The sequence below is a fragment of the Gouania willdenowi genome, chromosome 3, assembly GCF_900634775.1.
Source record: "Gouania willdenowi chromosome 3, fGouWil2.1, whole genome shotgun sequence".
Lineage (NCBI taxonomy): Eukaryota > Metazoa > Chordata > Actinopteri > Blenniiformes > Gobiesocidae > Gouania > Gouania willdenowi.
This window is the reverse complement of record NC_041046.1, coordinates 28,061,594-28,088,728: the sequence shown is the minus strand read 5'-3', so window position 1 is coordinate 28,088,728 and position 27,135 is coordinate 28,061,594. Positions and strand designations below refer to the sequence as shown.

The window sequence follows — 27,135 nt, the reverse complement described above, 5'->3', positions numbered from 1 at the left end:
TAGTTTTGTGCATTTCTGTTGTAATTGTTTTGTATAAATATTTAGTTTTTAGTTTTTTATTCATTTTCATATTTTTGTTTTGTTTGTTTCACAGATTCACGAATCACAATTAAGATTTCCATACAGACTAAAATCCAACCGGTAGCAAATATCGCACATCATCTTTATATTGTTGTTCATTAGACGGGAGAGTTTCTGTGTTATAATAAACATCTGACACCCCCTACCATCCCCGACAGTGCAGATTTGTTTTGCTTGGCATTTATGTAAATGCCTGGTATTGAAAGTATCATCAATTCACAGAGTTCCCTAAAGCATGTCGTGGGCAATTCCCCAATTCTGACCTTTGATTACAGATCAGGTGTTTCTTTCATTGTGACAGATAAACATTTCGAGAAGTTGATACCATGACTTCTGTCCATTTTCTCTGATCATGTAAAATCGGAGGCCCTTGATAAAGACCACTGTGTTTCAGTCCAACAGTCCAGTGTAAATCGACTTCTCTAATCTATTTTTAAGCTTGTATTAAGGCATAAGCTCTTGTTGGCCAGGCCTAGTCCTCTTTCTCCCCTCAGGCAATCATCCAATTATTTTTGACTATATTGACTAAGTTTTATTCCTGTAAAGGTGATTTTTTTTTTTCTTTTTCTTCTTTTTTTTTTTTTTTATTTTTTAACACTGATATAAATTATAGTTTTAAATGCTTGTGTTTAATCTTATTGGGATTCATAAGGTAAGGGCAGAAGTTGAAGAAGTTTTGTTCTTCCACAAACATACACTGCTCCCTTCATTGTAAAGCAACTTTGAGTACCTTAGAAAAGCGCTATATAAAATTGATGTATATTAATAATAATAATAATAATAATAATAATAATAATAAACAAAAACACCGTGAAGGTGAATTCGTATTTTACTTTCTCTTTTTTGGAACACAGAGCTCTGCCACTAAAATGAGGTTTTGTGGATTTTACATTTCACAAAGCTGGGTCACTGTTCTAGATTTAATTTGTCAATTGTGAACTTGTTCACATTAAAAGGTATGATTACTGGTAGTTAGAGGGGCTGCTGATTGTCTGAGGAGCCTTTATTTATTTATTTTTTACAACTGTTCTAGTAAGACTGAAAACCCCAAAAAAAAAACCCCTCTGAAACTTTGCTCACTCATACAGGGATTTGAGGTCATCCATCACTACTGCACGGTGCAGCACTTTATTGCAGAATGAGGTTTGTGCATTTCTCAGATCAGCTGATAAGTTTCAGTTCAGAGGGTTCAGAATTTTCCCTTTCTACAGGTTATATATTAGTCAAGTACAAATCTGTCAGGTGGGCTTTGTTTATCAAAAGGTTTGGGAATTTTTTTTTCTGACTTCATGACAAACATGACTTCATGAAAGGACGTGAAAATCCATAATTCAAAATGAGACTATTGACTTTGAAGTTTTGGCAGAAAGGTCAAGATCAGTAAAGCATTTTAACCTAAATACCCTGTGTTTCCCCTACCTTTAAGGAAATAGAGACTGTGTAACATTAACCAAACTAAACTTAAACAAGGAAGTTGCATGATGATCAAAAAATAAAAGTTTACCTGCTCATTTGTCAGAGTTCTTCACAGTATTTGTTGACAAATTCACATTTCATATCAATGTAAACCCCTTAACTTGACCTTTTCCTGAGTTTTACCAGTATGACGCTATGTTCCTCACTTTTAATGATGCCTTGGTGCCTTTTGTAATATACCTCAAAGAAATGTCCAACCTTTCTTTAAAGCGCTGTGTGTAGCAGCACTGTATGGGCCTGATTAGCATATATGACACTAACTACAGCCCTGCAAACTATAATGGAAACACACAGGGAGCAGAGGGACTAGAGTACACTTGCAGACAGGCTCTGTCTATTCAAATGCAAAACCTTTTTGAATGTCCTGGGCAGTCTTTTTTGCCTGATCCTTCTCTACAAACAAATGAGAATGAATGGCTCTGCATTAAAGCAGGCTTTAAAGGTATTGTGGAGGATGTTATTTTGGCTTCCAATTCCGGGTGGATCATCTAGACTATTGGTCCTCCTAATTGTCAATCATTCTGAAGTAAGGTCGTTGTACGTGCTCGTCCCCAGCTAGTTTTCGCACGCCGTCTACGAAACAACAGAGTGGGAACTGTCGCCCCCTGTGGTCACAGATTTTTTCGGTTCTTGGATTTTGATTATCAAATTTCGGTAAACAAAAGAGTTTTACATCGAGTTTTTTAACTTTTACTGATTTTTAGAGTAACCCAAGGCGACACAAGTTGTAATATTGACTGATAAAGCTGCTAAATGATCCTGATGCTTCACCTCCTATAGAAGTCAATGAGCTGAAAGGGGCACATACTGATATATATTTTTATGTATGTAATTGAATGTAATGAGAATGAATTGAATTATCCCAGATCTTCAAATGGGAAAGTGGTTATTTAATGTCTCCACACTGGTTCTTGGACTCAATGTTGCTGAGTGTCTTGGGCTCAGAGAAACAAAAATCCTGCAAAAAAAAGACAAATTAAAGACATTTAAAAAAATGTAAAACATTTGTCGTTTTAAAAAAGAAGATCAATCATGGCGAGAGGCCAGTACAAATAAAAAATAGCATGAGAAGAAATCGTTGCTGCGTATCTCAGCAACAAAACATTTAAGAAATTGTTTTTAATTTGAACTCATTGTGAATAATTTGAATACTAAATAATTATTACCTTTGAGACTTCTTTACACTTGCAGGAAATAATTGCATTTTTCTTTAGTATTAGAATTTAGAATAAAATGTAAAAAGGGAAATTTGACCCTAATGTACATCTTCTGGAACCTAAATGTACACTGTAGGTAGTATTACTAAAATCTTTCATTGTAATGGCTTGTATTAGTTCTCATTTAAGTGTACTTTTTTACAATTAAGTCTGAGTTGTGTAAGATTTGTAACTTTGGTGAATTTGCACCATAATCTCTCCATTTAGTAGTTTCTTTCTCTAGTGTGACTATACGTTGTGTTGTTCTCAGGCACCACGTTTGATGTGGTGTGGTTTTACATTCTTCTTCACAGAAGCTCAGCCATGAAGTTTCCATATTTGTCATCTAAAATTCTAGCCGATCAAACATTTTGGCTCACTGCCATGTTCTGTAAAGCTAGTTTTAGTTCACTGTCCAACGCATCATCATTGTCATCTTTTCCACACAAAAGAGAGAGATATTCACACAAGCTGTCTGCTAGGGCTGAATGATTTTGGAAAATAATGTAATTGCGATTTTTTTTTTTCCCACAATATTGCGATTTATAATGCGATTATTTTTTCAAGGGCCTCTTGTCATGTATTTTTCAATGAACACAAGCAACAAATCAATCAGTTTCACAATAAACAATTTCAGATTTATTTAAACTTTAAATACATATAAAATATAAATTTTAAAGCACAGATTACAACAAAAAAGCTAACAAACCTGTGGCTTTACCTCTTCAACATATCTAACTAACTTCACGAAAATCGCGTTTTATGATATTGCGATAATATTGCAAGTGCAATTAATCGTTGAGCCCTAATGTCTGCTGAATTGTTTTTTTTTTTGGCAACTTCCTCTGTAAAATAATGAGTTGACAACTTGACAATAACTTAAAGCTGATATCTGGTGTTTCTGAGAAATCTATGTTTATGTATCATTCTTTTGAAATGCAAAAAAATACCTAACTAGTCTTTTACTATGGTCTACTGTTGGTGGTCATTCATATACATTATTGTATATAAGTCCCTCCTTCGTCATATAGTCCCCTATACAAATGGAAACGATCGCCGACTGCATTTAGCCAATAGGCTTTGACTTCCTGTTTTTGAGACTGTCAATCAAAGTGAATGTGGAACTGTGCACGGAAACAAGGCCGAGTGTCACCACAGCAAACATGTAAATATGATTTTAGCTCATACCTGACCCATAGACCTATATCAATGCTACCTTGTTATGTTCTGCGATGTGCGTGCAGAACAGTAGAGGCGTGGCTTCTGGTAGAATGGGAGAGGCAGTGGGAAGAACTGGACCTGTTGAGGGCTGGACATCGAGACGTCCTCTCAGAAACTCCGGATATCAGCTTTAAGACAATATCCTGTATTATAAGAATTTAGTATTAAAATCTATATCTTTGCGGTGTCATAGAAATATTAGTTTTGTATTCTTCCTCAAACTTGTTTTAAACATGTTGTGTAGCTGGCAAGGTGAGCGCTGTCTGATATAAAATTAAAGAAGTGAAAGCTAACAAAACATGCCAGTAATAAGCTTTCATTGCAATTAATGACTGCTAAATCTGAAGAAGGAGCCTGTCAGTGTCTGTATGTGTGTATGGAAGCCAAGGAAAGCCAATAGATTTGCTGTGTTGGATTTTAAAGCCTGGCTCTTTTAAGAATCTTCCCACTTGTAGCCTGCGAGTGGTAAAAAAAAAAAAATAAAGTAACAAGTGTGTTTATGTAGAACACACACACAGGAATACACACTGTCTCTGTTGAATACGTAAGCTGTGGAGGAAGTAGGTTTAAGCTAAGTTGCAGCTGTCATGTTATGTCACCAAAGGGTCTTTTGGGTGCCACAGTTGTTTTTGCTGCTGAGTTGATTTTAAGTGTTTAACTCTGTGTAGGGATTTGATTTGAGTCATGTTGGAATATAGCTTTACAAGGAAGGAGCTGAATCCTCCTGTCAGTGAGTATCGTAGTGGGTTGTGTCTGTGCTACAGTTGGTGTGAGGGTGTACGAGCACAGGAGGGATGCAGATTGGTGGGTGGGTGGTTCTTTCATCCGAAGCTACTCTCTACACCCACCATCTCCGTGTCATCAATCAGCACTTCTATTATTAAAAAGAAAGACTAATAAATAACGGTTTACAATATGCACAAGTGTAAGTCCTGACATCAACTTGTGTGTTTTGCAAGTAAATATATGAGTTTGTGATAATTCCACCGATTTGTAAGCTAGACGATAGTTTAATAAGAATAAAAACAAAAATGAAATCTTATAGCTAGATTCTCTGGCTTTTATTTGGCGAAAACGTTTAATAGCATTTTGGTCTATATACTCTTTAGTAAATAAAAATAAAATGATTGAAATAAAAAAATTTTTGAATTATGGAAGCCCTAAGAGAATGCCAACTACCTATATAAAAAATAATAAAGTGCCTATTTGTACAGTTGCCGTATGGACAACCCCCGGACCCAGCGCTATTGGTACACGTACGTAGCGTGTTAGGGTTAGGTTTACGGTTAATGACCTAAACTGGCCAATGAGGGGCACTGCGTACGGATGGAATTTCGGTATATTGATACAACAACGGTACGGATAGCCACCACCAAAAAAAAAAGGCAGCTTTTTGTTAATAAATTTGTTTCAAATCACATTTTTTAATTTGAATGTAATTAATAAAAAAACTTTTAAAAAAAATCCCTCATGTTTATTTGTTAATTACTATAAAATCCTACTTAATTTAATTCCACTTATTTTCAATATGAATCTAAACTTGCAAGCAGTACCAGTATACCTCACATCTCATTAGAAATTCAGTCTTTGATTTTTGCCCTCCTCATCATAATCAATTTTATTGACATAGTTTTAATTAACATTGTTAAGAACAGATTAAGCCTCTTGTTTTTTCCCCATTGGAAGCCTGGGTGGGTTGAAGTTAATTTTTCATTTAAAATGGAATTGGAAGTTTATTGTTTAGATCACCAAAAGTGTTAATCAACTCAATAACATTCAATCTTTTCAATGTTATTTTGTATGGAAGTCTTCTTGACTGAGTCATCCTGTACACTGTGTACTTTCCCCTCAGGGATACCGTCCACAAATAGTCCATCAAGGAAAGTCCTGATTTCTAGTTTTCAGAGGCCATGTTCATCTAAAGAGAGACTATAGTTTACATTTGGCTTTGACATTCTTCATGAATGTAGCAGCAGGACTGTTTTATTCAGGCTTTGCAAATGTCACGCTCAAAGGGACAACAAAAAATGCTTCCACTCCTGCTACAAAAAGCCCTTCAAATATGTTAGATAACCTTCCTGAGCTCCCAGGCTACGATACAAAAACGTAAGTTGGCTCTTGTAGAGAAAACGTCTTCTCATTTAATGCATGTGTAAAGTTCAATGAGCAAGGAAACAGCAAAATTCAGAACGTTCTCTGACATTTTAGCTGTCAAAATAAATCTTTTAAAAATGTTTTCAATGCACTTTTTGGCATTTTTCCTCAAAACTTTGATTATTTTCTAAAACATCAGGCTTTAGAGACTTTTAAGGCTCATATGATATGTTAAGGTTTCATTTATTCAGACAACTGTTTTTCAGCAAAGGTACTTTGATCTCCTGACATGTTTCGACTTCTCATCTCCCAGTCTTCTTTAAGGATCGACTGATATGGATTTTTTAGGGCCGATGCCAATTTTTTTTCCATCAGCCTTAGCCGATGACCGATACAGACTGCCGATTTTCTTGAACCGGTATTTGTAGCCGATGCTGCTTTTGACCCCGCAATTTACATCATAAAAATTACACAATGATGATGATAAACGCTGTGAGTCTCAATTTTTAAAAAAGGAACATTTATTGAAATCAACAAAAGTGAACTACAACAACAATTAAAAAAATGTTTCTGCTTTCTGTAAATAATGCGAATCGGCGAACGCAGCGGCCCGCATCGGCCAATGCCGATACACATAAAGAACGCAAAAATCGGCCAATAATATCGCCGACCGATGTATCGGTCTATTACTAGTCTTCTTCAGAGGCGTCTGCTGATCACTTTGATGTTTGTTCGACTTCCGCGTAATAATTCCAGCAAGTTCTGTTGGTGTTCTTTTTCAAAAACAAAACAAAAAAAGATGACAAAAACAACTTGCTGGAATTATACATTTTTAAGGGTCAGTTTGACAAAGACTAAATTTACTTAGAGATTAATATGGACTTGCATGAGATCCACACATCAATAAACAAATGTGTTATTCTTGAGGAAGACTACAGGTTTTAGAAGAAGAGTCTCTACACGCTCATTCAATTATTTTTCATACAATTGCAGGTTTACGCCGTAATGGATCACAAAAACTAATGTTTGTCCAAAGCATTGGAGGATTCATTGGTCTTACCTCAGAAAACTAATTCAGGCAAAAAAAGAAAGAAAAAAAAAACCTTAAAAGGTGACAAAATGCTTAATATTTAAATTCAAAGGACTAAACGTTTTAAACTGCACTTTGAAACCGGTTTTAACCTTTTTAGATACATTTTGTTTCACACTGAAGCAAGACATCAAGTTTGTTATGATCAGACTAGTGGACGCTAGCATAGCTTTGTAACCATGACAGCAGGGTTGTACATCATCAATAATGCATGACAGAAAAAAAACAAACTCAGCAGGATCAGTGTTGGTGTTGCTCAGTGAGAAGTCCTGTTGAAGGTTATTCTATCGTGACATTTTCTCATGCGGCACTGGAGAGATCGATGGATCTTTGTTTTTTTTGTACATCCATTGATCCTTCAAGAGGGCATTGATCTCTGTATTATTTCTAAGTCTTTACATGTTGCTGTCGCACAGTAGGGCGTGTTGAGATGATGATCATTGGTGGTTATTGCCACAAGACTTGAATATGAACCTCCATAAGACCTCCACTTTAAAGCTGACAAATTAACCCTTGGAGCATTTTTGTGACCAAAAGTGACATTTTGGGTATTTTGATTTGTTTGCCTCTCAATATTCCGCTCATTTTTAAGGCTATTTTTACATTTTTTATTTTGCTACTTTTGTTTTTTTTTCTTTTGCTGAGTTCCAAAGTCCTGTGTATTGGAAGTGTATAGAAAAGGAGATATGCATCATACAATCACTTAGGCAAGGCAAGGATAATGTATTTGTATAGTGCATTTCATACACAAGGCAACTCAATGTGCTTTACATGATCAAAAAGTGCAACAGAAAACATTCAACAACTTGAAATCAATAAGAACATTAAGATCGGCAGCAAAAAACATTTAAAACCATCAGTAAAAACATTTAAAATCATCAACAAACACATCACCAACATGACCAAAAATATCCCTCTCAATCATACACAGTAGAGAAAAAGAGAGCCTTACTTAGCAACCTTGTGACCAAATTTGCCCCATTGACTCTCATTGTAACCACAAACAGTATTTTTAGGCCGGGCTACTGGACTCAAAACGCCACTCACTTTGTTGTTGTTGTTCTTCTTCTTCTTCTTGTGTACACTAGTTAAAATCGCTACTCCTCTGTTATTCGTGAACAGATCAGGCAGAAATTTGGTACGTATAATCAATGGATGTGTACACATCGACACTCGGAGCCCAATTTTGGGCCCCAAAGGGCTCCAAGAGAAAAAAAACGAAAGTCAATTTGTCATTTATTTGCGAGTAAAATATTATAGTGGTTGGTGGTACGGAATCATTGGCACTACCCCGTAAGTTAGATAGGAATCTAGTTTGGGATGTATATATATATATATATATATATATACTGTACCTCCTTTTTCCGGTAATTTCTAAATTTGTTGGAACATAGTTGTGTGATATATCGTTTCAAAGGCAATTCAACGTAGATTCCGATTTTACCTTGAACCGAATCATTTAACTGAAATCTCTCGAAGGTGGTACGTGCTATTTGGAGCAGTGACGTTCTGCGGGCCCTGCTGTAGTTTATCCAAAATTGTTCATATAGTGTAATCATTACATAGCAATGCTTTTTCAACGAATACCTAATAGATCAAAGCTTCGACCTTCAAAATAAAGGGAAAATATGTTTTAGGTGTAATGACACCTACCAATCAGTAACCATTGTACAACGTTGAGGGAAATTTCAGTGAAGGCCTGGATTTTTTTTATCTTGCAAAATATACAAGTTGTACAAGTGTAAAAGAAATTCTTTAAAACTGTCCTTGTGCCAAAAATGATAATGCAGTAAAATAAATTCTGTTATCAATTAATGACACAGTCAAGGCTATAGCATTTTCATCAAAAATATTTCACTTTGGCCGTCATCTTTGGAAATACTGCATATTTAGTGTTTTTCCTGCTGAATAGATTTGAGGTTCTCATGATAAAAGTTCATACAAACATAAAACTGGTTTGAAAATAGTTTTACATTTTATATCTATGATGGGTCCGAAGTAGTGGAAAAGATCTGATGCGGTGGAAGTAAAAAAAATAAAAAATTCATGGGGTACATTTTTATTGCACTTTTATGAGATGGACCGTTTGTGTACACAAGGTGTACAAGTGTATGTAAATTTAAAGTCCATTAAATGTCAATTTTGTGTTTATACGATCAAACAACTTTTTTATCTGACCATAGAGACCAAGAGGAAAGCGAAACTAGCAAAACGACAAAACATGGACAGTATTACAGTTATGTCTAATTGCTGTATCAGGAACATTCTTGCTGTTGGACTGATGAAGAGAACACTGATCTCCAGAGGATGAAGAAATAATGTCACAGAAAATCTGTCCGCGTGTCACCGCCCCAACAGCTTCTTTGGATCATTATACATGTCTGAAACACACACTCTACTTACACTAACATGTGTGTTTGTGATACGGCGTACCTGCCTGTGTATGCATTTCTGTATTCTTTTGAAAACCTGTGTACACCGTGCACAGAGAAGTGATGCCCATCAACAATCAGGCTTTTTAATGCTATTCTTGTTTCATTTGTTGTGTAGCTTTATGTCAGTATATAGAGGCTACTAAATTCAGAGATGGGGCCAGAGGAAAATTGGCAAAGGCAGATGAAGGTAACCCTTTCACCGTACACGTTTCCGTCCCGACTGGCTCGAGCTCAGCTTTAACTCCTCACCCTTAAACAAGCTGTCGTTCATTTCTCAGCAGCCCTTTTTTTGTTACTTCAATTCTCAGAGTTACTTTCTGCAAAGGTGTGAGTTCTTACCTTTTTGCTTTGTGCACTCTTTAATTTTTGTCCTCTTTTGATTTCTCTTATTTCCCCCTCCACCCCTCGCCTCCCTCAGCAGCAGCTAAATTATGAGCTGATATTTGACACTCACTGCTTCTGTTTCTGTTTCTGTCAGACACTCAAACACCGAGCTTTATAAGCTGCCTTTGCTTGGTTAATGTTTACTCTCCCCTTACTCCGTGATTGATTTTTTTTTTCAGTACCGCTTTGGTGTGTGCATCACTTCTGCTTTACTCTGGGTTCAGATCAACTCAATTTTGTGCCTTCTGATTGTGTGTTATTCTGTATTGTCATAAAAGCTGTCAGAAAGCCTTTTTTTTTTTACAGTTGTAAACTTTGGTTTGCATATCTTTTCCTTGGCTATTAAATACTGTTTTTTTTTTTTTTTTTAAACTAATACATTATATTTAATTAATCAATGATGATGCAGATGACAGCTTTATATGATGCAATACAGTCTTTCTTTCAGGAATGATCTCCTGATTTGCTTATTACTCTGAAGTCATGCTTGGCACTTTTTTTACCCAGCTCTTGATCAAACTGCTCCTTTGCTTGTACGTCTATATCTTTTGCTAACTCCTGTTCTTTGTGTATTTGCCCTTTCTGAATGTGTTTGATTTCCAGGTGAGAATTTTGAGCAGAGTCCACTGAGGAGAACCTTTAAATCCAAAGTCCTTGCACATTATCCAGACAATGTTGAGTGGAATCCATTTGACCAGGATGCAGTTGGAATGGTAGGTTCTTTATATGATGGAAAGAAACACCTTAGAACAGAAGAATGAACTTCAGACCATAAAAAGTCAGCATTAGATTTATTTATTTATCTACTATTTATTTTGTACTTTTTTCAACAGTAAACCATTGCATATTTAACTAACTAAATAAATAATAAATAAGCAAACGGCTTCTTGCTGTTGTGTCTCCATCCACAGCTCTGTATGCCAAAGGGTCTGGCCTTCAGGACACAGGTCGACTCCAGGGAGCCTCAGTTCCACTCCTTCATCATCACACGAGAGGATGGCTCTCGTACCTACGGCTTTGCTCTCACCTTCTTCGAAGAGGTGACCAGCAAGCAGATCTGCAGTGCCATGCAGACTCTTTACCACATGCACAACGCAGAGCAGTATGACATTTTGCACACTCCTACTTCCCCAAAAGGACCAGAGGATCTGCATCGCTATCACTCCCAGCCCCGCCCTGTGCTCCACGCTGCACCCTCCATCTCTCGCCTGCAGCGCTTCAACTCGTACGACATCAGCCGTGACACACTTTACGTCTCAAAGTGCATCTGCCTGATCACCCCCATGGCCTTTCCACAGGCCTGTAGGAAGGTATTGCAGCAGCTCCATCAGGCCGTTGCATGTCCACAGCCCCCACCCCTTCCCCTGGAGAGCTACATCTACAACATCCTCTATGAGGTGCCCCTGCCACCGTCTGGGCGTTCCCTCAAGTTCTCAGGCGTCTACGGTCCCGTGGTGTGCCAGAGACCAAGCACATTCGAGCTGCCGCTCTTTGATTTTGCCATCAGTGAAATGTTTAATCTACTTGGAGTAGAGAATGTCCTGCAGCTGTTCACCTGTGCACTGCTTGAAATGCAGATACTGCTCTACTCACAACGTAAGTGGCTGATTTACTTCTTCAACTATTCATGTTTGTAAGAAATGTCTGGAAGGAAAAAAGTCTTGCTACACACATTTTGTAATTACTTGACAAAATATTGCAATAACACCAACATTTTGTAATGTTTTTTTTTTGTTGGTACAAAATCATATAAAAATTAATTACATTTTGAATACATAATTTGGTGTTACATGGCTGACCCCTTTATACTGAGCCATACCACCATACAATGGACAGACGTTCACATATGATACAAAGTGCGTTTTAATGTTTTTTTCTGTACGGGAACACAGAGTCTAATTACAGAAAAGTTCACAGTTAACCCTAATAACAACTGTACCAAACCTAAAAAAACAATGATACATTACTTCCGGTAAATCGTACCTGGTGTTAAGTTTGTACTGCAAACACGTGCATTGTTGGTGACGAGTTCAAATACTTTGTGTACTTGCATTTTACCAAAGTTGTCAATAATTACATTTTCTGACTGGCAGCATGTGTGTTACAGATTTAGCTGATTTTAACACCTGAACGTTTTCCCTGGAAATCCTGGCTGTGTTTGCCTTGCTTACGTCTGTCATTTTTGCTGTGGCACAGTCAAGGTTGTGAATAATTGTGACAATGGCCCTGAGCTATTTAAACATTGTTAGCATGAGCCCTTATTCAGGTTTGCATGTGTGTCCTGTTCTACAAGACAAAGCTCACTAAAATAACATGAAAGTAGTGCTATTCCTGCTCCTCTAGTTGCTGTGGAGTGGAGAATAGTGCGTATTCACTTTTCTGGTTTAGCTGTTAGTGTGGGAACTGTGAGGTCATGCAGTGTCATCACATTAGACCACATATTAATTTCTGACTGTTATGCACATTCTTAGCATCAAAGGTTTTTCTCTTCCTTTTATACATCTTGAATGCTACACAAGTATAGAGAAGGATAGGATATATATATATATATATATATATATATATATATATATATATATATATATATATATATATATATATATAGAAGATGGATACACTTAGATCATACTCGTGTGTATTGATAACCTGCATGCATACATGTTTATTTACCGTTTATATCATTTCAATGCTTTACCAATCACAAAAACCTCTCAGGAAGCTTGATTCTTCTTGGCAGCTATTATGTAAGGACTAACTTGCATCAGGTTGAGCTTTGCATTTGAAATATGTCTCTTTCTCTCCTTCTCTGTGTCTATAGTATGTGAGTGCAAAGAGACAAGAGCATCACTTAGTGACGATGGGTCTGGTTTAGTAATCGCATCCATTACAGCTTCAGGAGAAAGCAAATGGTTTGCAAAATGCTAGAAGCCGGGGGGGGGGGGGGGGGGGGGGGGGGGGGGGGGGGGAACACGTTCTCAATGGGGCAAAGCTGTGGTGTTGCTAGGCAACCCTGAAACGAGGAGGATAGCCGTGATGCTGGACAGTTATCATTGGCTGGAAGTGACATCATGCTTCCTCCTTTCCCCTATGAGGCTGATCACTGCAGAACATGTGAGGGGTGTTGTGCAGAGTTAATTCCTGGCAATCTTCCCTCTGAGAAGAAACGAGGGACTGTTGGGAAGAAACGCTGCACACTTAAACACGCGCACACACGCACGGAGAGGATGCTCAAAGAAAGTGTGTGCACCAGATGCTAAAGTAGGATTTATGTCCTCTGGAGAATAAAAAATAACAACTCTTAATAGAACAGGATTCACCAACCTTTCTGAAACAAAGAGCTACCAGTACTTCAAAGCTCGTGAATAGTCTGAAGGGTTACCAGTTTAAAAAGCACTTATTAAATATATGCAACACTTTATTTTTATTTATTTATGCAATTGTTTCATTTTCATTACATTTAACAGGGGAATCACCATGTTCCTATTTTATTAGACACTAATAACTTAACATAATCATAAAACATGTCACAATGTTTTAGTGATTTATTTTTTTCTAAAGATGGTTAACTTAATACAAAAACATATAAAGTGCAGCAGTATGTAATTCTACTAATGCTCTGACTACATCTGTCGTCTCTATTTATCTTTGTGGGTTTGAAGCCTGGCAAGCAAATCGGATTTTAGATGGAGCTCATTTGTGACGAGAACTCCAGGACAGGCCTGAGGGCCCCTCACATGGTCCATGTCGGCACCATGTTGGTGACCCCTGCTTTAGAGCATCTTTATAGACATGAATATCTTCATGTCCCAGTATGTTCCCAGTCCCATCTTTAGGAAAGGTGCCTTGTCATGTTTATGTCAGCCATGGTTTTGTCTTTTAGCACAATGTCTTTGACTTTCAGCAACGCACAAACTTAAACAAGCCAAGAATTGTGAACTAATTTAAAAGAAAGCACCAATTTACATAATTTAGTGTAATGCTTGTATTGCTGTGGGGAATACTAATAAGAGCATCCAATTAATGAGTCACTAAAACATTTGTCCATGAAATATGAACAATATTTATTCATACTTCATAGATATTTAATATCTTCTTTGGCGATCACTAGCATGGTTAAAATAAATTGTTGCAGTTTAGGTCAGAAGATGTGCCTCAGTTTGTCTAACCTACTTTGTGTGAGTGTGACACTTTGTGTTAACATTCCCAGTATGCTCGTGGTATGCAGCTGTGCATACACGCAGTCATGCCTGACTCTTTGTTCAAGTGGTTTCTTGTAACCGTGACCTAAAAAGAGACGGGGTGATGTTAGCATTCTTCTCTCTGTGCTGGGACAGGAAGCAGCTGAGAGGTGAGATCCGAGCCAGGCCCGTGACCTAATGAAGGAATGATATTTATTTTGTCACCATAACGGGATGCTCAGAAGGTGTTGGAGGGATAGAGCAGGAATGCAGATGAGGGGGACTGGATGCTTTGCATGAACAGCGGTTGAGAGAAGTGTGAAACCCTCAACTTAAAGAATTTGCAGTGAGGAGTCATGATAAAGGAATTTTAACATCAACCAGAAGGCCAGCTGACTGCATCTGTGTTGCCTTTTAAACTTGGGTTCAGCAAAGACTGAAGGCCACAGGGGGCTGTAGACGAGCACCTCTTCATTAGAAGGCTTCAGACACAAAACTCTTCTGGACTCCAACCCTAGAAATACTTTCAGAAAAAAAACAAAACAAGTCTTTCCTCCTAAACCTGCTTTCAAACAGTAAACTCAACCTATAGCTGAATGTTCACAGAAAGTCTATACAGAGTTTAGAGAATAAAAGTTGTTCAAGAGGTTTCACACACAGATTGTAACTATTTTACAGCCAAGGGAGACATAATGAAGGGCATATTTTCTGGTCAATAAAATACAAGTAATGGCATCAAGTATGAACAAAAAATGTATATCCACATAGGATAATAGTGCAAATATACAACTGTGAGACGAACATACATTCGAAGGAAAAAAAATACAAAAAATAAATATTAAAACAAAAACAAAACAACAACAGCATAAGAAACACAACAATGTGCAATGGTTGGGGGTACAGAGGTGGGGGTGGTCTCAGTGTTAAACAGTTGTGTTGAACAATCTGTTACAGTGGGAACAAAGGAACGCCTGAATCGTTCGCCTTCATGATAACACCTTGGTTTTAAGATTCATTGCCACACAATAACAGCTGTCCATGATAAAGATTGACATTTGAAAACAAAACTTTTTATTTATTAAATAATAAGCAAAAGATTCAAAACCTTATGTTTTGTGGATAATAACATTGGATTGCCATTGCTGGCTAGTGTGTAAAATCCTTTCAACATTTACATAGATTTTACCAACGTTTTTGGAATATTGACGGTAAAGTCTTTTTTGTGCAAACAAAGTCCTCCAAAGTACAGTGCATACAGTACCTAATTCAGTGTGTTTATTCAATCACAGGGATCTGCAGTCTAAATGTAAACACGTCCTACGTGATCATGGCAAATTCATTGAAAGCTGCTCATAAAGCCAACACCACTCCTAGAATTATTAAATTGAGAATAACAAAGGCCCAGTGGGTAAAGAGGTAAAACAGCAGCAGTTGTTGTGTCAGGTTTTTCCACTTTGCCTCCAAAGGATTGGTCGGATTCATGAATCACATGCAGCAGAATACTGTGTGGCCTCCACCTCTTTGGTTTCTGCTAATCAATGGTTTTACTGCAAGTTGGCCATCAACATTTTTCTGTCTTTGTAAAGTAATGCCTTGGAACGTGTCACCCCGCATTGCTCAAGAACAAGGGAGAGACTTATTCTTTGGATTTGTGTGGTTTCACTCATCTTACTGCAAACATGGTTTTATTATTCACTGTGACGTGTGGCACAGCTGATGAATTTCAACTACCCCCGCTATTATTAGCTTTTTTAGCACTGGGATCTGTGCAAGTAGGAGGATTTGCACAAACTTACATTTTACAGATGGCAAGAAATAAGACAGCAATCATGCTTTTCCTCTTGTAGCCAATCAGGTTTCATATAGTTACTAGTTTTAGTGTTGATTAAACTATTATTTATTGTGATTTCACCTGTTGGTCCTTCATCGCTGTTTTCTTTGGGACATGTTCGTAAAACAGATTATCAGAGGCTGATGTCGGTGGCGGAGAGCATCACGGCCTTGATGTTCCCCTTCCAGTGGCAGCATGTGTACGTTCCCATCCTACCCGCCTCTCTGCTTCACTTCCTGGATGCCCCAGTGCCATACCTCATGGGGCTTCACTCAAACGGACAAGACGACCGCACTAAGCTTGAGCTGCCACAGGAGGTACGAACACACAGCAAAGAGCAAACCTTCACAAGCTGAGTTTAAAATAACTTCTGTCCCACGCTGAGGCCAAGGCTGAATAAATCCCTGTGTGAAAGTGGCCTGGAGTGACCTGAGTATGGTGTGAAGTTGAATGCTGAATCTTATTTGTTGTTTACCTTGGCCAGTCTCCATAGATTTAAAGTGTTTCCCCGTTTGTAGTTACTTAGGGTTTTGGCTGTGTCTGTCTGTCTTACTGATGTTTTTGAAAATTGTACACACAAAATAATTTGACTCAGTTTTTTGGATGGAAACAAGTTTGAATTTGTTTGTTGTTCTCAATTGTTGCCTGACTTCAGCTTTGTGTAAAGGAAGTGATCTAGATTTTACAATATCAAACAGGATTCAATAAATTAGCCCCTAAAGATGTACTTAAACTTCTACAATCCATCTTAAATGTGTCTTCTCAACTTTCTTTAAGTGGCTGTTAATGGGTTTTCACGCTCAGTCTGCATCTGTTACCACATGTGCAGAAATAATTACACTGGTATGCTGTCATATTTATTCCAATTCAATTGTTTGATTGTTTTTCGAGCAGGGACGAGAAAACAAAAAACGAAAGGAACAAAAAGACTCTTTGTGTAGAGGGAAACTCCAATAGAGAAAAACAATCAGATGTTCAAAAATAATAGATAAGATCCATGTACACAAATAATTGTAATGATATATACATACAGTATGCATATTTATATATATATATATATATATATATATATATATATATATATATATATATATATATATATATATATATATATATATGTGTGTATAATATGTCTGCTCAAAAGTGAGAGGGAAAAAGGAAGATTTATTTAATTCCACCCTCATTTCTTAATCTACAAGTTTCATTATATTGCTTCCATCTGTTTGGACTTTTAGAAATGCATAATATACTAAACAGAGTAGAAAAAAATACAAAAACTGACTAATAATCAGTAACTGAGATATATAAGAATACAAAGCAAAATATCAACAATGGTAATAAATTTAATTCAGTTAATTTCACATTTAAAGACAATAGCCATTGCAATAGCCAGATCATACGTTTATAAAGTGATTTGAAAATCTGAATACTTTGGCATTGCTTACGTTGTAATCCAGGCTGTTCCATGATTTCACTCCACATACAGACAAAAACTCTTCCTGGTGCTTCCAATCTTGAGTATTATACAATTTCCAAAAACTCCTGGTACCATGAGTGTTCTCTTTAAAAGTAAATAAAAAATCTTTGTATGTTGACTGGTAGAGATTTTGGATCTTAGAAGCAAACAAATGCATTCCCTCTCATTTCTACACGGCCAAAGATGATAATTATGTGTTCTCAGTTCTTAGCTTTAAGAAATAGATGGTGATAAACATTGTAACATTATTTTCTCACTAAATCAACAGGTTGTACAACAGATGGTTTAAGGCACAAGTGTCAAAGTCATGCCCTGGGGCCAAATCCAGCCCTTTGGAGTATCCAATTCGGCCCACAGGAGAAAATAAAAATGACAGAGAAAACATAAATCGTTGTGTAAATGAATCTCACCAATAGTTTCAGAGGCTAACAGTTTTCCCAGTGCTTAAATCACAAGATTGCAGTCATTGTTAATATTAAACAGTTGAAAAAATCGCAACATTTTTACAAAATCCTTCAATTTTACTTGTTATGATGTAATATTTTCCTTAATAGAAATTGGTCACAAAATCTAGGAAATTTAAAGTGAAAATCCTGTTGGGTGTGATATCTGTCACATTATTATTGTCGGTTTCTTACATATTTTGTGTTTTATGTATACGTAGAAGTGCAAACTAGGGCACAATAATATTGAAATTACTCGTTTTCCTGCAAAAAAAATCTGCGGCCCTCTTGAGATCAAACCGTATTTGGCCCCTGAACTAAAATAAGTTTGACACCCCTGGTTTAAGGGCTCTTTTTCCTCTTTGTTTAGGCTAACTTGTGTTTTGTGGACATCGATAATCACTTCATCGAACTGCCAGAAGAGTTGCCCCAGTTTCCCAACAAGCTGGAGTTCATTCAGGAGATCTCTGAGGTGCTTGTGTCCTTTGGTTTGTCTCCTGAGGGAAACATCCCATCCTCTGACAGCCAGACTAAATACCGTAGCTTCAGATCCGTCGACATGGTCTCTGATAAGCGGAATGGTAACTTGGCGTCGCCACTCCACTCCTATCTGCTGAAAGAGAATGAAACCATAGCTCGACTGCAGGCCCTGGTCAAGAGGACAGGTGTCAGCCTGGAGAAGGTGAGACATGTTCACTAATTAGTTATGATTGGTCAGCACAAGAAATGTCTGTTGTCCAAATGTCCAAATCCTTTATTTCCCTAAAGGTAAAGACCATAAGCGACAGAGTGAGTTTTAGTGGTTACTTATAAAAAGAAAAGGACAAATGTACACATAAATCTAGTGTAAAAAAGTACATGTTGCTGGTTTGTTTGTTTGTTTTTTAAAAAGTAAAGCATTTTAATGCATTAACGTAGTATGTCAGTATTGACCTTCAATATTTGCTTCTTAATGTGGCTGGGTTGATATGACTGGGACTATAAAATAAGACTGGGTTGTTAATGCAACTTCATAATAAGCAGATTTAGCTGTAACTGAATGTTTGAATCCAGCAGTGATATACAGTGAACTAAAACTGCAATTACATGATTAAACCTTGAACTGGCTTGTTCCAACTTGGTATTTGCAGTAAAACATTATGTACACAAGGGGGCGCTAATCTCCCACTGTAAACTACCTACCAACACGTTTTGTGGTTGTTTTTTAATAGATGTACTTTACACATTTTGTAATGGAAACATTCTGATTTAAAGTGAAACGATTGAAAATGTTTTTAAATTCAGATTGCATTGCACACAATACATCAAATCCTAATAGTATTACATGTTCAATGAAATATATAGTTTTACAAATGTGTGTAAACACGTTTTTTTTTCTTCATTTTCATAGTTTTTTTTGTTTGTTTCTATTTTAATTAATGTAGTTATGAGCTTTTTTTAGTATCTAAAAGACCCTTTTTTATAAAGGCATAGCTAATTTCCATCAATATAGTTGATACAGGATCTATCTACGAAGATAGAGTCCATGAGGAATGCCCTGGAGAAATCATTGAAAACCGTGGAGAGTGACGTCAAGGTATTGAAAGAAGAAAATGTAAAGAATGTTGAAAAGATAAAAATGCTGAATGCGAGGGTTGAAGATCTGGAAAGAAAAGAAAAAGAAGAGGATGTCATCATCACGGGCCTAAAGATTAGGCCAAGGAGCTACGCCAGTGCGACAAGACAAGCAGAGAAACCGACCATCGAAGACACAAAATCGATTGAAGAACAGGTGATTGATTACCTGGACTCGAAAGGCATTGACGTGAACCCTGACAACATCAACTACTGCCATCTGCTGCCAAAACACAAAGATACCAGAGATGTGAAAATTACATTTACCAACGTGAAATTTAAAGGAGAAATCATGAAGCAAGGCAGAAAACTTAAGGGAACGATGGTGTTTATGAACGAGAACTTGAGGAAGCAGAATGCAAGTATCGCATGGAAGGCACGACAACTGAAGAAAGGAGGAAAAATTGTGAAAACTTGGACCAGAGGCTGCAGGATTTACATCACACCCCCAGGAGAAGAAAATGGAAAACCCATTCTAATCGAAAGGATGGAAGACCTGGAAAAATACGAATGAGGTACCTAAACGACAAGAACACTGATAGAAATTATGGATATGGAAAGAATCACTAAAAATCATCCACAACATTATCAACAACATCAACAACGGGAGATTAATCAAGTGGACGAAGTGGACCCAAACAACTTTTCACACTGGAAACAAGACACGAACTGTCATTACTATACAGAGACTGAATTCAAAGTGGAAACAAAGAAGGAAAAAGGTCTGTCACTTATTCACTGTAATTGTCGGAGTATGTATGCAAATTTTGAAGACATTAAGGATTACATCTCCACATTGTATAGGTTTGACATAATAGCACTGTCAGAAACTTGGCTGAAAGAAAAAAAAGGCATGGAGTTTATGATAAAAGGATATAAATTTGTCTATAAGAACAGATTACACAAGCCAGGGGGTGGGGTGGCACTATTCATAAAAGAAAATATTGAGATGGAGATTATAGAATCGATGAGTTTAACCGTGGAAGAAGTGATGAAATGTATAACAGTGAAAATTACAAGTCCAGAGGGACGTAAGATAATAATCTGTTGTTTGTATCGTGCACCTGACTGTAAAATAGACATATTTAATGAGAAACTAACTAAAATGATAGAAGAAATTAAATACAGGGTTCAATTTTAGGGCCAAAACTGAAAATGTCTTTTATGTATAAAATGAACAAAGTCTCAAATTGCCTCAAACTAACGTTGTTTGCAGATGACACAACCATCCTATGCTCAGGTAAAGACATTAATACTTTAATAGAGTCAACAAATGAAGAACTATCAAAAATTCAGACATGGTTATATGTAAATAAACTAGCCCTAAACGTCAGTAAAACAAAATTCATCAATTTCGGAAAGAGAAAAATAACAGGAGATATAAGACTGAAACTAAACATGGAAATAATAGAACAAGTAAAAGAATATAGGGTACTAGGAGTGTGGATGGACGACAAGCTGACCTGGAAAAAACATATACAAATAGTTAAAAACAAAGTTGCCAAAAGCAGTTACATCCTATGGAAGCTTCAACAAATCCTACATACCAAATCACTTAAAACAATCTATTCTTCACTCATAGCATCGCACTTAAATTACTGCTCCGAAATATGGGGTAGTAACTACAAAACGTATCTTGAACCACTATTTAAACTACAAAAAAAAGCTATAAGAATTTTACATAAAGCACCACACAACGCACACACAAACGAATTATTCGAGAAGGCAAAATACCTAAAACTGCAAGAAATAATACACTACAACACACAAATACACGCATTTAGGGCTTCATCTAAAAAACTACCACATCAAATACAAAAACGTTTCACATACAATCAAAATTCCTACGACTTCAGACATAATAATGTGTTTTGACCAGACAGGGTCAAATCGAACGTTGGCAAACATAGTACTGTGTATAGAGCCATGAACCTCTGGAATAGCCTTGACGCAGAGACACAACGATCCGTAAATCTGAAAGGATTTACGGAGAAAACACGGAGGATTTTTCTACTCGCATACAGGTCTCAAGTCAACTCTTCATCGAACTATACAGCGACGACATGGAACTCATCAACTGGTCATTGAGTGCCATCGACAAAATCTTCACGACGAGGCAATTACTACAGCACGAACCAGCGTGTCCAAAGGACACATACCCAAGTGGATATGGCATGGATGCACAGGGGAGAAGCCAGATGCTCTGTCTCTCCCTGCTGACAGTGGAAGATGTGGAGGACATCTACTGTATCTGCTAGGGGTCATGATCTTTGGCCTGCTAATGATGGGGGTATGTGTATGTGCATGTGCCTTTCTGATGCATCGTGTGCTGAGACGACTTTCCGAGGATATGAAGGTACTCCGAAAGAAGAAGAACTTTTAGTTTGGAGAGTTGGAGGAACGTAAACAACGACTGGAAAAGAAAGCTCGACGAGATACGGAGAAAAAGGACAGTGAGGAGACGAGAACACATCACATTAAAAAAAAAAAAAAAAAAAAAAAAAGAGAGAGACGTTAATGAAAAGATGAAATTATGGTATGAAGAAGATAAGAATGTTTGACTAGGAAAGAAACGAGGTTTGATGTAAAATTATCTGTGTTCAAATCAGGGGACGGATCTGGATAAGCAAAATGCTCTTTTTTTGGTCGCCCTTTCCGGCATGCAAAAGGACAAAAAAATAAAAACCAATGATGTGATTTTGCTCTGAATGTCAAAGTGAATTTCTGTGATTGCAACCATGTCTGAAATGAACTGAATGAATAAAAAAAATAAAACAATTTAAAAGTCAAGTAGACAATAAATGTCTAGTTACAGTGCAAAGTTTGCACAATGTTATTTTTTAGCCACTTGTGCTGACATCTGCTCAGCTAACCTTCCAACAACTTGTTTGGCTGTGTTTGGGCGACAGATAACGGCAGCTTTTTTCAACTGTTGTTTGTAAACATCACTTTTGCTAAAACACGCTAATGTACGGTTATGTCTTTGCACACCAGCTGGAGGTGAAAGAAGATCCCAGCAGTTACAAAGATCCACGGCTTCAGTGTGACGAGGAGGAGTTGAAGATGCACAATTCCAACATTCATATCCGCGAAGTCTTCGCCAACCGTTTCACACAGATGTTCGCAGACTATGAGGTGTTTGTTATCCAACCCAGTCAGGACAAAGAGTCTTGGTTTACCAACCGTGACCAGATGCAGAACTTCGACAAGGTAAAGTGCTATAGGTACCAGATTGACTGGAAAGTGCGTGATTTCAAACATGACACCGAAAATCTGCTTTACCAACGTTTTGATCCAGGCTTCGTTCTTGTCCGACCAACCGGAGCCCTACCTGCCATTCCTCTCACGCTTCCTGGAGACACAGATGTTTGCCTCTTTCATCGACAGTAAGATCCTGTGTCACGACGATGAGGACAAGGAGCACACGCTGAGGGTGTTTGACGCCCGCGTGGATAAGATTCGCATGCTGAATGTCCGTACGCCCACACTGCGTACCTCCATGTACCAGAGATGCACCAACATTGAAGAATCAGGTAAGGCACAAATCCTCAACTTTGTTTTCAACATCTGTCCATGTTAAAGCTAGGTTAGGCGATTTTCTCAAGATACACTCTCTTTAAGTTTTTGGTTGAAATTGTCCTGATAGAAATTAAGATCTTATGTGCTCTGAAAAAGGAATGAAGATAATCCATCATCTGTAGTAGCTGTAAACCTGTAATAACTTCGACCAATGGAAAAAAACAAACTGGTTGTTTTTAACCAATCACGTCTCCCTGCTCGTTCTCGTCCCCTCGCATGCACAAGCTCACACTGAAAGCACGTCACCGCTGACAGAGTTAAAACAAAGTTTTTAGTCACGTTTTTTAACATATATAATGGTAAAGTTTATTGTTTACTTACTGCTGAGACATGAGACAATGTTTCTATACAATACAAGTGATGAGCTGAGGTCTGCTTCTACAGCAGCTGTGCGCATGTATGTAAGTGAGACAGTGCACAGGGAGACTACATTAAAAATCATGCTAGCTTTTTGAAAATCGCCTACCCTACCTTTACGTTGCTAGACTTAAAAAGTCTCATATCATGCCATTTTTCACCCATCTCCATTTGTTGTAAGAACCCCAAAAACGTAGTATATGAGGTTTATTTTCCCAAACCCGCCTGTTTTCCTGAGTTTTAGCCTCTGAAAAGCCACTTTTCGAGCAACTCTACAAATAGGCTTATTTGCGGCCTACTTATGCATATTCATGAGTGGGCGTGTCTATAGACTAGACACTGACTTCCCTGCATGTTTCGCTCCGTTACGAGGGGGATCAGTAATCACCAAAGATAATTTACTTTTTCTGACTCCCGAGAGTCTTTTAAAAAAACTTTTAAAAACATTTACAACATCCATAAGCCTGTTCAGACAGGTTTATTGATTATGTAAATAAGAAATTGTTCTTAATATTGTTTTTTGCTTCATTTGATGTAAAGCACTTTGTGACCGCTATCTGTAGAAAGTGCTCTATGAAAGTTTACTTACCTTCTTACTTATTTTAAGGTTTCAGTTAATAGACAAATCTTTTAAACATGATGTCATCGTCCCTCGATAATGTAAGATTAATCTTCTTATGATCATAACAGTTACAAGTACTGTAATACCTTTTCTAGTAACCACATAACTTTAAATTCAGACTTAAATAGTAAATCTGACAGAATTTCTGACTTTGAATTGTTTGATGGGAAATGAACAACAAGACTGATCAGATGATAAACTCAGTCGTCCCTTTATTGTATGTACTGTATATTGTCTCTATCATATTCAAATGATTCACAGATTGTATGTTTTAAGTCATAAGTAACATCACTGTCTTTTTGGCCTCAATTTGTTTCCTGTACTGTAGATATTCCTTCACACAACTTCCTCTGTTACAGCAAATGAAGCAGTTTGCAAGCTTATAGTGATCATTTCTTTTTTTTTTTAATTTGCATGTTAGCGATCATAATGAACAAGATGACATCTTTAAAAAAACAAAAGATGAGTCAGCCATTTTTACAGTAACTTAATAAATCTTGGATTATAATCATGTAAGGAATAATTTTACCTGATTTAAATCCTTCATAATGAATACTGTATGTTGCACACATGACTTGAATAATCACTGAGATTAATGATATCCTGTTAACTGCTGATGATGCAACATTATTTTTTTCCTTCATCTTTCATGTACACCTCTTAAAATTTGAATCAATTTAAAAAAACAACCTAAAAAGTATAAATCCTATGAAAACTTGTTAAATCCAAAGCCAGACAGACAGGTCAGGTTGGAAAAATATGTATCAAAGATGAAGACCCACATTTTTTATGTTTACACCCAGCGATCTTTATTAGATAGATGTATTAAAAGCTTAAGTTTATAAAAAATACCCTTTGGACTTTACCTACTTTATCTTTTCCTGCAGAGAAAGCCATTGAGATGCGAGTTACAAAGATCGACCACACCGCCCTGCACCCCCACCTGCTGGATATGAAGATCGGTCAGGGACGTCACGAGCAAGGCTTCTTCCCCCGGCTGCAGTCCGATGTGCTCTCTACTGGGCCCACCAGCAACAAGTGATTATTTCATTTTCTTATCATCCGTCACCTGGGCCCAGGTTTTTCAAAAGGTTTAAATCATACAAAATTGATCCAGATTTGGTAAGTCTGTTTTTTGCTGTTAGTGACCACGTAATCATTTTACTTTTGAGCCGGTTTTTCAAAGTAACATTGAATTGGATCAATCTGAACAGGATAGAAACTTTTCATCTAATCTGGATAACCAGTGCTCAAACAGGACATGCAACCAGGGACGCAATAGTTAGACTATTTATGTTTTGAAAAAAACCAGTGATGCCATTGCCATTGCTTTATTATCCTGTTTTATTTCTGCATCCATCACTAAAAAATAATCTAAAAACAAAACAATATTTTTGATTGTGATGAATATACATCAGTTAGTGACCGAATGAAATATATTATTTGTTGACAGCTGTATGGGAATTATTTTATGATGCCAAACTCTTTCTACTTTGCCGTAGGCCTATACTGAAAGGCTGAATATGTTTTAACCTACCCAATCATTGTAGCCCTATGGGTGAACAAATCAAATTAAAACTTTATGAATAAATTGTATATCTTGAAGGCTATACTGCATGATCCAAATAAAGTATTATTTGATACACTTTTCAAGTTTCATTACATTTTGGGAGCAGTTTAATCCAGATTTTTTGCACCATTGGATTACATGATCTAATTCAATTCCGTAATTTGTTTTTTTTTTTTTTCTTTTGAAAAACCCTTTTTCAAGATTTGATCCAATCCGTTTAAAAAACAAGGTTCTGGAGTCACTTTCAAACCCATGTTGGCTGTACTCAGCCTGTGCTCAGGGCCTAATTAAGGTGGTCATAGCTGTGATGTGCTGTGCTACAGGTGGGCAAAGAGGAGCGCACCTGCTCAGTGGAGAAGAAGAGACCGGCAGAAGCAACACGCTGAGCACCTTTATTTAGACAACGATCAGAGGGAGGTGAGACTGATCCTTACATTGTTTCCACAGCTCTACTCACACACAGACTGTTCATCTGCATTCATTTTGTTTGTTTTCTTCTGTTTGATTTGCCCTAAATTGCCTCTCACTATCTTGTGTGCTCTCTCATTCCTTCCTGCACATCTGGTCGCTGCCACTTTGCTGAGTTTTTTTTCTTCTTCTTCTTCTTCCGTCGCTTGCACACTCTCAGCATGTTGAGTGTTTGTTTCCGGAGCTGCAGCTCCTGCTGTTTCTTGACTACTACTGGCTCTCGCAGTCCTTCAAGCCCTGTCTAAAGTCGGTGACTGTGGACGTGGTATGTGTTGGGAGCACATTGACCACGTGTCCTGTCCACACATGTGGTCTATACTGCTCTCTGCCTCCTCTAACCTCTAGCACTTTACTAATGTATAGGTTACTGTATGCCGACAGTTTGGTTGGGTTGGAAAATATTTATTTTTATTAAATATCTGTTCCTTACAGGACTGAAAGATTATGGGATTCTTTTGTCATATTATTTAATCTTTATTCAACCCTATGTAGGTTTTCTATGAAAGAGGGTTATTATATTTTAAATGTTGGCGTCTAGGTCTTTAAATTACCCCTTTTTTGAAAATGTATTTGTAAAGATAAAACAATCATATGAAAAATCAGTTAGATGACATTTTGCTGTTGACCAGACTGTGATGAAAAAGTCACAGAGCTATGAAGTTGGTACTCATTAGAGTCACCGTGGTACCATTTATGTTATTTTAAGGAATCTCTCGTCATCTTTCCTCAGAAATACATCCAGGAAGCTAGAAACTTAGGCACAACCATCAGACAGCCAAAACTGTCCAACCTGTCACCTTCAGTCATCGCTCAGACCAACTGGAAGTTTGTGGAAGGTCTTCTGAAGGAGTGCAGGAACAAGGTGAACAAGAAATTAATGAGAAAAAAAAGAAAAAGAAATTGTCATCATGGGGTATTTTACTATTTTGTGTAGAATTTTGAGGAAAGAGATTCATTTAATACAATTTGGAATAAAGTTGTAACATAACAAAATGTGGAAAATGTGATGCACTGTGAAT

The 27,135-nt window shown here is 37.2% G+C and overlaps 1 protein-coding gene across 4 annotated transcripts in view; it reads left to right on the top strand.

Annotated features, from left to right (window-relative positions):
* Positions 1–27,135, top strand: part of dennd5a (DENN/MADD domain containing 5A) — a 39,919-nt gene that overhangs the window by 3,038 nt on the left and 9,746 nt on the right. The window contains exons 2-12 of one of the 4 annotated variants that reach the window (XM_028476677.1): positions 9,709–9,780; positions 10,581–10,690; positions 10,889–11,573; positions 16,116–16,303; positions 18,277–18,588; positions 22,515–22,730; positions 22,819–23,053; positions 24,966–25,116; positions 25,972–26,065; positions 26,277–26,381; positions 26,847–26,978. In XM_028476677.1, coding sequence (XP_028332478.1) covers positions 9,709–9,780; positions 10,581–10,690; positions 10,889–11,573; positions 16,116–16,303; positions 18,277–18,588; positions 22,515–22,730; positions 22,819–23,053; positions 24,966–25,116; positions 25,972–26,065; positions 26,277–26,381; positions 26,847–26,978 — 2,300 coding nt within the window. The remainder of the gene's footprint in view (positions 1–9,708; positions 9,781–10,580; positions 10,691–10,888; positions 11,574–16,115; positions 16,304–18,276; positions 18,589–22,514; positions 22,731–22,818; positions 23,054–24,965; positions 25,117–25,971; positions 26,066–26,276; positions 26,382–26,846; positions 26,979–27,135) is intronic. The other 3 variants (XM_028476653.1, XM_028476662.1, XM_028476669.1) reach the window with 3 other exon arrangements.